Genomic DNA, 14,030 nt, shown 5'->3' with positions numbered 1-14,030 from the left:
AGAGGCCACTCCAATCATAATTTCTACCATAAGACTACGGAAAATACAACCTTCCGATTTAATCATAAGAAGGTAAAAGAGAGATAATCGAGTATAAAAGCTGATACTATCTAGAAACAACATGTCTATTTTGCAGAAAGGATATAATATAACATTGTTCTTATATACATTGTATACCAAATTAAAAACCTGCATATTTTAAAAACGGCATATATTTGTTCGAATCGTATCATATAAATTGCATTTGTCTTTGTCACTCATTCGCTGTATAACGGATTAGTCATAACAAAAGTCTCCATATAAGGCCCCAAGACTATGAATATCGCCGTAGAACCATTAGTTTCGACGTATTATGATAAATCTGTTTGATGGGTTTAGCGCAAATATAAAGTTTAGTGTAATTTGAACTAAATATTGAATAAAGTATTAACAAAATTGACAACATATTGGGGTGCGAGCGATTCGAGCCAAGCAATATGCTACTCGATCAGTTATAACATTTGAAAATCAATAAAAGCACAAATGCCTTGGTTATTAATAACATTTGCTAAAAGATGTTCCCGGACATCTGCCATTGTTGACTGAGTTTGTGTTATCTGCAGGTAATAGTTTGTTAACATGTAAACTTTTTAAGCAAAGTTTTATCACCGTTATATTACAAAAGTTAAAGTCTTTTTTTGGAAAAGGGGGGGGGGTAATTAAAATAAGTCTTATTTTTATAAAGGTAACACGTTGGTGTATTGGTTGTGTTTCATTATATCTGTTCGTTTTTCTTTTGGAATATACCATTTGTTCGTTTGACCGTGTGTTTGTTTTGTTTTGTTTTTTTTGTTGTTTTTTTTTTTTTTTTTTTTTTTTTTGCTTGGGATTTAATTTTCTAACTGAACAGATAATATGAAGGACACATTCCTCTTTTCTCATTCTCTATTTTATTTTTATAACAGAACCAAAATAATGTTTTATGGGAAAACGGTATTAAACAAACAAATCAATTAAGACTTCTCTAAACCAAATGCTCCTATAACACGATCGAAAAACGTTCTAGATTTTCGTTTAGATTCTATAACTTCTCGGCATAATTGACAAAATGCATCGGTAACATCCTCTACCGCTTCTGAGGCTGACGTCTCCACAAAAGTACAGCTGAACTCTTCTGCCATTTTTTCTCCTACAACATAACACATTGTTATAATTCTTGAAAAAAATATTCTCACCAAGAAAAATTACAAGCGACATTAAGAAGAGTAGTACCAAAGATTCAATCGACAGTAAATTGTTGACATTATAACACCGGAAATACCAAAATAAAAGCACACAAGGAACATAACATATCCCTAACTATATTGGACAGTAGTCAGGTCATGATGACGGTAGATCCTTTGAAAAATACACCATATATCTTAGTGCAAGTAAGTAGGTTTCAGTTGTTATTTTTAGAGAAGCGTAGATTGTCCGTTCCCTGCCTAGCGTAAATATCTTGAACTTAATTGCTGAAAAGAGGGCATTGGTGGAACATTAAATGATATTCCGCTGCGTAATAGTGATAAAATAAGGTGGCAAAATGTTCGAAATTGCCTAAGTAGACAACCACATTTTGAATTTTGCTGAAAGTAAACTTTCCCTATATTTTATGGCACTGAACAACTGTGCAAAATTTCAACAATAAAAATTCTGGGGACGGACAGACAGGCGGATTCGAAACTTTTCGGAGGGTATGAAAAGTTCAAGATCATACATCTTTTCAATCCAAATGTTTACTTCATTGAATCCATCTAACATACAGCTAGTCTTTAATGGTAGTTGGAGGTTGCTAATTGTATGTCAAATTGATATGATCACTCAATATATCAGTCAATCAATGAATGGTGACAGCCGTTATATTCCAATTCTATGGAAAATATATCCACGTTGGAACTTGATAATTACGGAATCAAAGCTCTTGCATTTGTCATAGAGTTTGGTTAAAGCTTTCCTTTCTGTTAAATTTCGAATTATGGTCAAGATCAGAGGGAGACTTCAATGTGTTTAGTGTCCGCAAAAAATTCTTATAATATGTTAGCTTCTAAAACTTGATCAAAACATTATTTATCGTTAATGCTGGTTTGAAAAAATGGATTTAATATGCCAATGACTCCCCAAATAAACTGAAGTTAGTTATTGTGTCATTTTACAAGGAAGTTTAAATTTTATTTCTAAACATTATAAAGCCATATACAAACCTTCCTCTCGTGTGACTTGTCGCATGTGAGCTAGGTCACATTTATTGCCGACAACAATAATTGGCAACGTACCACCTTTTTTGGCATCATCTATTTTACTCTTAACCTCCCAAAGGGCATCGAATGACTTTCGACTAACCACTGTGTAAACCATCATGTACCCGTCAGCCCACCGTAAGACATCTTCTCTGCATCCACAGTCATCTTTCTGTCAAAAGTGTAACTTAATGAAGTTAGAACTCAATCGGAATACATTGTATTTGTTAAAGTAATTTTGATATGCATCAGCATAAAACGCAAGGAATGGGTCAAGCTACTTCTGGTGTAATTGATTAAATTAAAATTACTTTACCAAAGGTACGATTGAATTAAAGTGACTATTACAGCATTTCTGAAAGAATTGATATAATTCATTATTCATTATCCATTAATGGTAAAGTAATCATGATTATATCCGATTACATTGAATTCGAATCTTTCAGATTAGGATTTTTGAAAGTTCAAACATTTTTTTCAATAAAATGTTCTTTGCGTTTTACTAATAATGTGTGATGTACAGTAGAGTATGGCACGCTAAATTGGACAAATATTAGCATTTTGTAATATTAAAAAATGATTTTTAAATACTACAAATTTATTTTCTGATATTACAAATTAGATTTCTTATATCACAAAACACTTTTAATATTAAAAATTCAATTGAATTTCTAATATTAAAAAAAACTATTTTGAATATTAGAAATTGATTTTCTAATATTAGAAAAAGGATTTGTCGTATTCAATGACGATTATTTTAATATTAGAAAATCGTTTTGTAAAAATATGACTGATTTTCTAATATTACAAATTCATTTTCTAATATTACAAAATCGTTTTCTAATATTACAAAATGTGTGATATTGTATAATATTACTAAATCAGGAATTTGTAATATTAGAATATGAGTTTTTAATATTAAACATGAATTTATTATATTACAAAATGAATTTGTAATATTAGAAAATAAGTGTTTTTTTAATATTACAAATTACATTTCTAATATCACAAAACACTTTTTTAATATTAAAAATTTAATTGAATTTCTAATATTAAAAAACGATTTTTTAATATAAGAAATTGATTTTCTAATATTAGAAAATGGATTTGTCTTATTCAGTTGTGATTTTTTAATATTAGAAAATCGTTTTGTAATATTAAAAATGTGACTGATTTTCTAATATTACAAATTCATTTTCTAATATTACAAATTCAATTTGTAATATTACAAAATGTGTGATATTTTTAATATTACTAAATCAGGAATTTGTAATATTAGAAAATGAATTTTTAATATTACAGAACGAATTTCTAATATTAAAAAATCTTTTTTAACATTAAAAAATGATTTTGTTATATTAAAAATTCATTTTCTAATATTACAAAATATTGATTTTTGTCCCCTTTGGCTTGCCATAGTAGAGTCCAATAGGGTTTGTAAGTCTCGTTATGGTTTCAGTCTCCCTTCCGGAATTTTTGATGTTGAAAGTATTGAAATCCGAAGACCGATCTGCATTTTATTGTTTACTTCCGGGAAATCTAAACTGCAATCACAATGCAAAATCTTCTATGTTATGCTGTTCTTTACATTTTTATTATGTAGAACTAGATATTTGTTACAACTGATTAATGATTACAGTTACAATTACTCCATCTCTGAAACACACCGAAACATTTTACTGCTATGTATATCTTACAGGGGAATTTCCACACTAACTAACATTGCTAGAGGTTTTCTGACGCCTATTTTCTGACTTCTTGCCATCCTAACTGTGATGGATCAACAGAATTCCAACCTCTTACGTATTAGGAGTAGGAAATTTCCAGTAAAGCGACCTATTACTTCCGGTCAATGAAAAATTGGCATAACTGGTGTAGTTCAAGAGCAAGGTAGTTTTAATGTGTTCTAGGAAAAGCACAGAACAAAAAAACAAAAACGCTTTTCCACGCATCTAAGGATCATTACGGCATCGGGTACTCGTAGAATATGATGCGTCCAGCTCTACAATAATAACGATTTATTGTCAATTCCGCATATCTCGAGAAATTACATGAGCAGCTAGGTAGGTTTAATTAGGTTAACCTGATCTGTTCCTGTTTTAGCGTCTAATTTAAGTTTCTGTTTGCTGTCTGACAACAATTTAAAGAAGAGATCACTTGGGTGACAAGCTTAAAGATCTCAATTAAAATAAACTCTTATCGAGAATGTAAAAAAAATTGAAATGGTAAAAATTACCAACCTCACTGATTGTATCGAGTACTTCAATTGTCACTGTTTCTCCATCTATGACAGCGCTGTATTTATATTTTGCCTCTGAATAAAAATAATTAAATGTATTTCTTTAATTGTAAGAAACCTTTTTCCACGTAGATCATTTCTTTTTCTTTTCCTATTTGAATATTCCTTGAAAAATAATTTAATTATTCGAAATTTTAAACTTACAACTATCGATTGGTCGTACTCCCCAGTGTGATAACTATAGTTTGATCGTACTCCCTTATGAACTACATTTTGATTCACCTATCAATTGGTCGAACTAGCCTCCTCTGTTACATTTCAGATTTACCTATCAATTGGTCAAACTAACCTCCTCTGTTACATTTCAGACATACCTATCTATTGATATAGCTAGCCTCCGATGTCACACTTACCTATCGATTGGTCAAACTAGCCTCCGATGTTACATTTCAGACTCACCAATCGTCAGACTCGCATATCCATTGGTCGAACTACCCATTGTGAAAACATTTAAAAAAACCTCACCTATGAATATAATACAATTTTAGACTCACCTGTCGGTTGGTCGTACTCTCCAACGTGATAACATTTAAGACTTGCCTATCGTACTACCCATGGAGACATACGGAATACATGTATTAGGCAATTGGTTTTTGATACTGACTACCACGCGTATCTCAGATCGAGCCCGTATTGCCTAATATTCTGTTTATCGGTTATTTACCGGTAACATTTTATTTTCGGGGGTGTTTTTTTTTGTATGTTAAAAAATACAAAAATCAAAATTTTGACCTTGAGAAAGAATTCAAATGACTTATTTTGTCGGGATGAGCAAACGTTATTCGACTGATTTTTCACGCATGTCTGGTTTTAAAATGACCTGTTAATTTTTGTATCAGGGCCAGTACCCTGTGACAAGCATTATCGATCTGTGTACATTAAATAAAAATGTAACAAATTACCGATAAAACATTTTAAGCTCACCTATCGATTGGTCCAACTACCCCCCATTGTGATAATATATTAGGCTCACCAAACTTTTGGTTGTACTCCTCGATGTGATAGCTATTGATTGATCGTACCCTTGTGCGCAACCTTTAGGCTCACCTATCAACTGGTCGTACATTCTAATGAGACTTAAGTTTAGACTTGCCTATCAATTGGTTGTACTCCCGAATGTGATTGCAATTTAGACTTACCTATCGATTGGTCGTACTCCCCAAGCAGAAAATATTTTTAAACTCACCTTATGAGACGCGCAACATTCTAGACTTGCCTTTCGAATGGTCGTACTTCCCAATGTGATAACTATTGATTCGTCGCAATTCTTTGCGCTCAACATTTGAGACTCACCTATCGAATGGTTGATATTGCTCCTGGTGTGATAACATTTACCTTTCGATTGGTTGTCGTTTGCAATGTGTTATCATTTGACTTACCTAACCATTGGTCGTATTCCTCGGTGTGGCAACTATTGTTTGATCGTTCCCTTGCTTTCAGCATTTTAGGCTCACCTATCGATCGGTCGAATTGGCTCTCTGATATGATGACATTAAGCGTTACCTATCGATAGTTCGTACTCCGCATTGAGACTACATTTTAGGCTCACCAATCGATTGATCATACTCCCTAGTGAGCAACATTTTAGGATCAACCATCGATTGGTCGAAGAACCTCCCCTGTATGATAACACTTTAGAGTTAGTACTACCCGCTGCGGTAACATTTTAGACTTACCTATCGATTGGTCGTACTCCCCAATGAATCTCTTTGTCAGAAATCTTACTGATAACGCTGTAAATACACAAATCACTTCATTTTTTTTTGTTTTTGTTATATTTGTTGCTGAAACAAACTAACATTGATCAGATTAGGTACACATGATTTAAAAAATAATTTTAAAAAAGACTAAGGATGGTTTGAAGTTTTTATCAGTCTAATAAAGTGATGTATAGATGATAAATTAGAATTCGATATTTGTCTTCTCGGTTTACGTACATTTACACGGTGTCTTTATAAAAAAGATTATTGTAATTATGTAACTTTCGGTTCCATTAAGAGCGGTTTTGCTTCTTCATATAACAGTCTCGATGTGAATTCGTGTTTTATAAGGCATTTGGTTTTTTTATATTGTCTTCTGTGCATCTTCCAAACAATTCTGTTTAACTGATGGGTTCTGTACCCATATAGATAGTAGACAACAGATTCAATGTACTTATCACTGCAGGAATATTCCTCTCAATGTGTATACAAAATATATATATATTCTTTATTCTATATCGTTATGTTTATAGTACTATTAGAAATGAAACACAGCTAACAGTATATATAACCGTTGTCTTCTGTGTAAATAGATCTAGTTCGAGATATAACAAGCACTAGCTGTATAACCTACGGTCGGCGCTTGGTTTATGTCTAAATTCTGTCTGAGATTCCATAGAGTGTATACTGTTGGAATTCGTTCCTTGAAAACAAGCATTTGATGGTTCGGTTAGATTTTAATGAAATAAAGCCTTATTAACAAAAATCGTTATAAAAAAGGCATGTACTTCTTATAATTTTCAATTTTATCTGGCTGGTTAATTACTATTTAGTGAAGACAACATTTATGCTTATGCATTTCTGACAATTTATGTTTAGATTTGAAAAAGAACACCAAAATTTCTTTCTAATGCACAAATGCAAAGGAAAGGATATGAATATTATTTTGATGCGTAAATAGTGTAGACATTCAAAAAGTACTATAAAATAATTTCATACCTCAAATGTTACAAAAATGTAAAGTAAAGAACGGTTAATCTAAAAGTATCACTTAATACAAAACCCGGACCACAATAAGAGTACCGCATACGTGACGTTTAACAACTGTCAATGTTTATCTTATAATAAACTTCAGAAAATACAGACATGTACTACCGACTAGCTATAGGGTCTGGCCTTCGTAACGTAAAAACTTCGTGACAATTTCTAAATAACGCGAATACCAGGTTGAAAAAAGCAATATCCTCTGATATATTGAGCTAATACATGATAACAGTAGGTGTCTATTAAGATGGTCTTACTATCCTGTCTGTACTGTCACAGACAGTGTTATCCAAAACAGTCACATACTACAGCTGTGCTGCCCAGACGACAGTCATCTGATAAAACTGTGGTGCCCCACCGCGGCGAGTTTGAGCTACTTAAACTTGTGACTGTCTATTCTTTAGCCCTATACTTTTTTACGTCCGCTTAGCTCAGATTTGTTTGCCGAATATTATTGTGAGTTTAAGTCGTAACAAAGAAATGAAAACGTAAGAAGAGACACGTTTCACAAGATGAATGTAAAATGGTACAGGCATGCATCAAGAAATATCTTTATTGCGGGTGCGTGCTTGTATTGCGATTTACATTACTTTTATTACACAAATGAAGTTGCTTATCCTTTGCGGTGACGCAAATAATTCTATGTTTCACATCAATGAAAAGAAAAGCCTTTGTATAAGTTCTGCAAACTTAATTTGAACGTTTGCATTTGCTGTTTCGAATTTTCTCTTCAATTTGTGGAATCATTTACTATGCAAAAGTACGAGTTAAAACATGGCTTCTGTCACGTTATAATGATCAGGATACAATTTTCTTCCTGAAAGTGTCATAACCGTAAAAAACATTTTTCCTGATATTGTAATAGGTAACCGTCTGATTTTGTATGTATGCAGGGGCGTAGATAGGCCTGTTTTAGTTGTACGCAAAATTACGGCGAGGGGTCGGGGGGGGGTCGCGGAAAAGTACAAAATTTCTGGAATTGATGGTTTTGATATCGCGAATTACTTTATGGTGTATATTGGAGTATCATTATGTATTAAAAAGGATTTGTCATGGCATAAAACCTTTATTTCATCTTTAATATGCGTGTTTTTATTTTTGTTACTTTTTCCGAAAGTACGCAACTGTGTATTTGCGTATAGGCAGCTACGCCCTGGTATGGGTGAATGAAAAAAACTAGTATAGAAAAATAAAATTCTTTGTGATCAAAGTAAACTTTATCTGATCATAGGATGTTCTTCTTTATTTTACACTTGCGCTTCAAAAGTATGCAACTTAATTAAAATCAGATCAAAATTTATAACCTGGATGGAAAGTGTCTGCATAGAAAGATTCTTGACTTCATTATAGTTTATTTGCATTACTTCTTTAAATCTAAATCTTAGATAGTTCAAACATAATTCACTAAAATTTAAAAAAAATAAGTCGGACAGGGGCGTGAATGCCCAACTAGCCGGTTCTAAATTCTTCATTGTATGTACTTGAAACTTGTCTATGCAGGTTATTTAGTGTGCACCACGTGATTGAGGTTATTTCTTCATTGACCGGAAAAATATAACAGTCATTTAAATAATTATTGGCGCAAATAAGTTCACGTTTTTGTGAAATTTATTGGCGCAAAAGGACGCTAAACAGTCGCGAACGGATATCGTCCGGATTAGACAGGTTTATGGATTATTCACAGTTCGGTTTGGACAGTATCTGATATTTGCTGTGAGGATATACCAGTAAACTTAGATTATTTGAAGTAAAGGTTGAAGTTCAGATCAGATACGATCTACTGAAGGATACCAGATGTTATAGCAGTTAGTTCACTTCAATAAAGTATCTAGAGGAGCCATCATTGTCATTCAACGCAACATTGCAACAGTAATTAGCAAAAGTCATTAGATAAACAACAACAAATACTGCTTTAGTGGAACTTCCGATTGATTAGAAACATATTTCACCTAGACAGAAAATACACCAATTTATTGCCGAAATACTATGCAAAGTTCAAAATTTAGAAGGACTCTGTTGTTAAAAAATACAAATGAAGATATATCATTAAGATAACACTAAATAGTTTCTTTCACTGATGAAATTTTAAATTATTTTGAAGTAAAACACATTTATGAATATAGAAAAATACCCATTAAGTCAGTGCATGAGTCCATTGGTGAATTTTATTTCACATTCGTTCTATTTTATTATCAGCTGTTGTCGATAAATTACTCGACTGCTATTGTTGATAGGTATCAGGTGCCGATAATGATGCTGAATTTATAGTCATTCTATATAAAAAGTTTTAATTCGGTTGATAAGCTACGTGCTAACACATTTTTGCTTAAAAAATATTTCTTACATAATTCATTACAGAAGAAAACGTATAGCCTGACTGAGTTATTTAGGGGGTAAGGCTATACTAAACAAATCGTACATGATTGTAATTGCCACGGCATTGGTCACTTGTGAATTCAGATGTTCATGTAGATAGTTACCATTCAGTTAAGACATGAAACAAAACAGAAATTATATTAAACGATATGCTATATTTGGTATTCTTCTACAGCCTCTAATCTTAACAAACTTACCACTTTTCCCCACACCGTCTAGTCCAAGAACGGCTATTTTTGTATCCCCAAAAGAAGATTTTTTTCTTTTCAGATAAGGCTTCAGCGTTGTCCCTCCACTAACGGAAGGGTCACTTAATCCACCAGCTGTCGTCATTTTAGTCTTTACATTACCCCCTGACGTAATCAATTCGTCCTCAATATTGAACACAGCTTGTTAATTACATACAGAACTTGTATATATAAATCTTAAGAAGCAGGTAGTAATTTCCACAAACAATTAACATTAGTTCCTATTTGCAAAGTCAAAGAACAATTGAAGAATATTCTCTCGTTCTGACAAAATAATCTCACATCTTCATTAATGCAGCCTTATCTGTTTTACATTGTATAGTATAATAGACTTCAGCAACAGGTTCACTCCGGTGGTACATAATTAACTGCATATTCTCGATAATAATATATTTATAAATATTGAACATGATTTGTTTCCCTACTGCTGAGTAAAATAACCTTAAGGTTTACAGACAGATACCACTTAATTGGAGCTAATTGGTAAAACGTACATTAAAACCATAGCATATTTACAACGAACTATTTCAAATGGGTTCATCGATGGTGAGATCATGACTTACATGTTTCTAAGATTGGCCTTTTGTTTTTTCAATATAATACAAAAGTAATGCAAAATGCCGATGGAAATGCATTGTGTCAGTTTTTTTAACGATTCCACTTTCACTTGAACTTTTTTACCTCTGTTTTGAATGAAATATGGCAACTTCAAGTATTCACAGATCACAATTGTAGACAGATTACCGGAATGGAAAAAAACATGGATTTAAGTAATTGTGTTTGAAATTAATTTTACTAAAGTGACATGAACGGTTAGAGTATACAACATGTTCAAAACTTATAATGGGAATAAAAATCAAAACTCTAAATAAATATTTTCTTCAACATATCAATACTAAGAATTTGATAACACAGCGCAGCTAGATATGTCCGCAGAAGTCGAGCCGTGAATAGATGGGTCAAATACGAACACAAAAGTCAAGCTTGATAAGCTTTGAATTTTATGGTGATTAAATATTTGACGTTAAATATCTAAAAATCAGGAAGAAACTTACGTTAATAATAGAAAAAACCAAACAACTCATCAAAGTTTTGATGAAAATTGCGTAAAGCTTTTTGAAGTTATTGTGCAATTATGGAATCGACCTTTTTTATGGATAAAGTCCAATAGTTCTAAATTGTATAATCGGAAATTTACAAAAATCGAAAGGGAGCTTACATCAATATAAATACACAATTCACTTGAATTTCATGACATTTCTGCTAGGGTTTTGAAAAAATGAAATCACCTTATTTTGTAAGAATAAAGTCCCATAACCCAAAAAAGAATAATAAGCTTTGCCGGAGGTAGCATGATTCGACTGCAGCGTGTCGAACTGTTCACTTGGGGCACGTGTACATATGGACACAATATTAGTGTTTGACACAATTAAGCATAGGGACACAACATAAGACAAAATTTGAAATTCAATTAATTAAAAAAGTCGATATTTTGGAATGTGGCTCCTTCAGTGCCTTACACAACACATTATAACCCAAATCCCGTAAGAGATATCTAAAATCTGATTGAAAAATGCAGGTAGGAATTATTATAATCAGTCAAAAAGAAAAAAAAAATCAAAATCGCACAAAAAACAAACAAGAGACTCACCTGTTCAATATTGAAAATATTGCCATATTCAACTCTTTATATCATTAAGTATGTATTACCAAAATACAGTATTAGTGAAATATATACAAATTCAGCAATTTTGGCATCTGAATAACAGGAAAAAACTGGGAACAGGGTGCCTTTCAGGGGATACCACTCCTTGAAAAATAAACAGATTTTTCATAAATTTGCACCAAAATAGATCTTATACTGAACATTTTTTTCAATTTGCATCAATCATCAATCTTCTATTGTTTTTTCTCTTCTTCTCTGAAATTTGTACCTTTGAATGATCTTGTCTTTTTAATGTTGTGACAAGTTAGCAGTTATACTTCTTCAAGAAAATTACAAAAAAAAATGCATAAAAGGGGCAATAACTCATAAATCGGTAATTCATTCAACTTGAAATTATCAGGGTGGTTACAGATACAAGTAAAAATATAATTGTGGTCAGACCCCCATGTTCTATTTTCAGTAACAAGGACAATGACTTTCGACAAGGGACCATAACGGATACATTTTTGGGAATAGACATACCGGGGATGATTGTGACGAAATTTCATGAAATTCTATTGAGTGGTATCAGAAGAGAAGATTTTATAAGATTTGTTAAAAAAGGACGACAGTGACCATGACGACCGACACAAAGTGATGACAAAAGCTCGCATGGCTTTTTAAGCCAGGCGAGCTAAAATCTGCAAAAACTTCATATTTTTGTTTTTCAAGGGCAATAACTCCAGAAGGAGTCATCCTACAACTTTGACTCCATGGAAACTTTTGTGGGCCTTATCAGAAGTATCCATCATTCAAAAGTTTTTTCCTATCTCTTATAATTTTCAAGATATTGGCCGACAATTGCAGAAAAAAACCATCATTTTTTGCCTTTCAATAACTCTTAACAAGGAGTCTTCCGATAATTTTGGTCTCACTAACCACTTCTAATGTTTCTATTACTTTACATGTTAAAAAAGTTATTTTCAAAGTTTCACAGTGAATTCCCAAGACAAATGACATCTTAAAGTTGCACACCATTGCGAAGCTTGGAAAGGCTTTCAAAATCATTATGCTAAAGATACGATGATCGTAGAGATTCTTCACAAAATTTACTTGAATAAATAATACTGAAAATCCACATTTTTACCTTTTCTGCTAACTGACAGCATGGAGGCAAATTACTCACACACGTAAACAATATTCATACATTTTTGTAGTATATTGCAAATAAGATTTAAAAGTACACATTCTCAGCTTTATTTTGACTACTATTGATCAGAATAAACACAAATAATGCACTTACAATGAATTGATCTAGGTTCGTTGTGTTTTGGGAATTTGACCCAGCAGTGATTAGCGAGACCTTTGGCCCGATGGAGACTTTCCCTTATCATAAGGACCATTTCATCAATTGTAAGATTTTTCTATCTATTATAGTTTTCAAGATATTGACTGAAAACTACAAAGAGCTATCATATTTCACCTTTCAAGTGCAATAATTCTTATAAGGAGTTGTCCGACAACTTTCACTCAATAAATACTTTTGTAGGCCTTATCACTTGAAAGTTTTTTCTATCTATTTTACTTTTCACAGTATTGGTTAAAAACTACAAAAAACGTATTTTTACGTCTTTCATGTCTAACATCGGGTAACCCTGATGACTTGACCCCTGTGGTCCAAAAATAGCAGGGGTGGCCATGTTTTACGCTTATCTATATTTATAAAGGTACCTTAAGGATGCTGGTGAGAAAGTTTGGTAATAATCTACGGAGAAGAGTTAACAAGGGACAACAGACGAACACGACGCCGAGGGACACCAAGTGATGACAAAAGCTAACATGGCCTTTTTGTACTTAGCATCTTTTGACCCCATAGTCTGACGATACTAAATGCTATTTAAACTCTGTTAAGTATTCTTAAAACAGAATTTTATAAGAAATAAATTAAAGAAGAATTGTCCAAATTGAATCAGAAGTAAAATTATATCAATTTTAAATTAACACCTATTTTACCCCTTTTGGCCCTTTTTTGCAGAGCAGTAGGGGTTAGTGATCCCATTTTGAATAGATATCTTCCTCAAGCACCAAGTAACAAAATTTCTGCATTTATATGACATTTGGTTTCCTGTAACTTAAATTATTGCATGAAAAAAAAAATCTACAACTTCACAACATAAAGAGCCGGCTATTTTTTTAAATGTTTAAAAGCAGAAATTTATTAAAATCAAAAGAAAGAAACCAAAGTTTTACAATGTAATGTTTGTTTTACCTCCTTCTAACCATAAACCAAAATCATCAACTAAATACCATTAAGATTAAACAAACCAATTATTTTTATGCTTTCATATAAAAACATTGGAAAGTCTAAAGATGTTTATATTTTGATGAAATGAAAAGCATAAGATATCAAAATTGCCTCTTTTGATCATGAAAATATACCCAGTAATAAAACAATTTACAGTC

At 32.3% G+C, this 14,030-nt stretch overlaps 1 protein-coding gene across 2 annotated transcripts; it reads right to left on the bottom strand.

Moving 5' to 3' along the window:
• Nucleotides 1–910: 910 nt before the first annotated feature.
• On the bottom strand, nucleotides 911–10,337 carry LOC148614966 (ras-related and estrogen-regulated growth inhibitor-like). Of its 2 annotated transcripts, XM_088589540.1 has the most exons (5): nucleotides 9,872–10,330; nucleotides 6,231–6,287; nucleotides 4,496–4,569; nucleotides 2,220–2,427; nucleotides 911–1,168 (listed from the first exon to the last, which is right to left on the bottom strand). In XM_088589540.1, exons 1-5 carry the CDS (start codon nucleotides 10,005–10,007, stop codon nucleotides 993–995), a joined length of 651 nt encoding a protein of 216 aa, XP_088445666.1. In that variant the 5' UTR covers nucleotides 10,008–10,330; the 3' UTR covers nucleotides 911–992. The 2 variants fall into 2 exon arrangements, with proteins under 2 accessions (XP_088445666.1, XP_088445667.1); XM_088589541.1 differs by lacking the exon at nucleotides 6,231–6,287 and having other exon boundaries at nucleotides 9,872–10,337.
• Between the last annotated feature and the right edge of the window lie 3,693 nt (nucleotides 10,338–14,030).

This window comes from Perna viridis, chromosome 6 (genome assembly GCF_037379345.1).
Source record: "Perna viridis isolate PV_CMFRI_1.1 ecotype Kerala chromosome 6, ASM3737934v1, whole genome shotgun sequence".
Taxonomy (NCBI): Eukaryota; Metazoa; Mollusca; class Bivalvia; order Mytilida; family Mytilidae; genus Perna; species Perna viridis.
The sequence above is the reverse complement of the archived record's forward strand: the minus strand, read 5'-3'. Positions and strand labels throughout refer to the sequence as shown.

Excerpts from the sequence above, each read along its gene's own strand:
- LOC148614966 (XM_088589540.1), bottom strand. The coding sequence starts at position 10,007 with ATGACGACAGCTGGTGGATTAAGTGACCCTTCCGTTAGTGGAGGGACA. Across the intron at positions 4,570-6,230 it reads GGAGTACGACCAATCGATAG|AGGCAAAATATAAATACAGC; the intron begins GTAAGTCTAAAA and ends ATTTTTATTCAG. Across the intron at positions 2,428-4,495 it reads TACTCGATACAATCAGTGAG|AAAGATGACTGTGGATGCAG; the intron begins GTTGGTAATTTT and ends CACTTTTGACAG.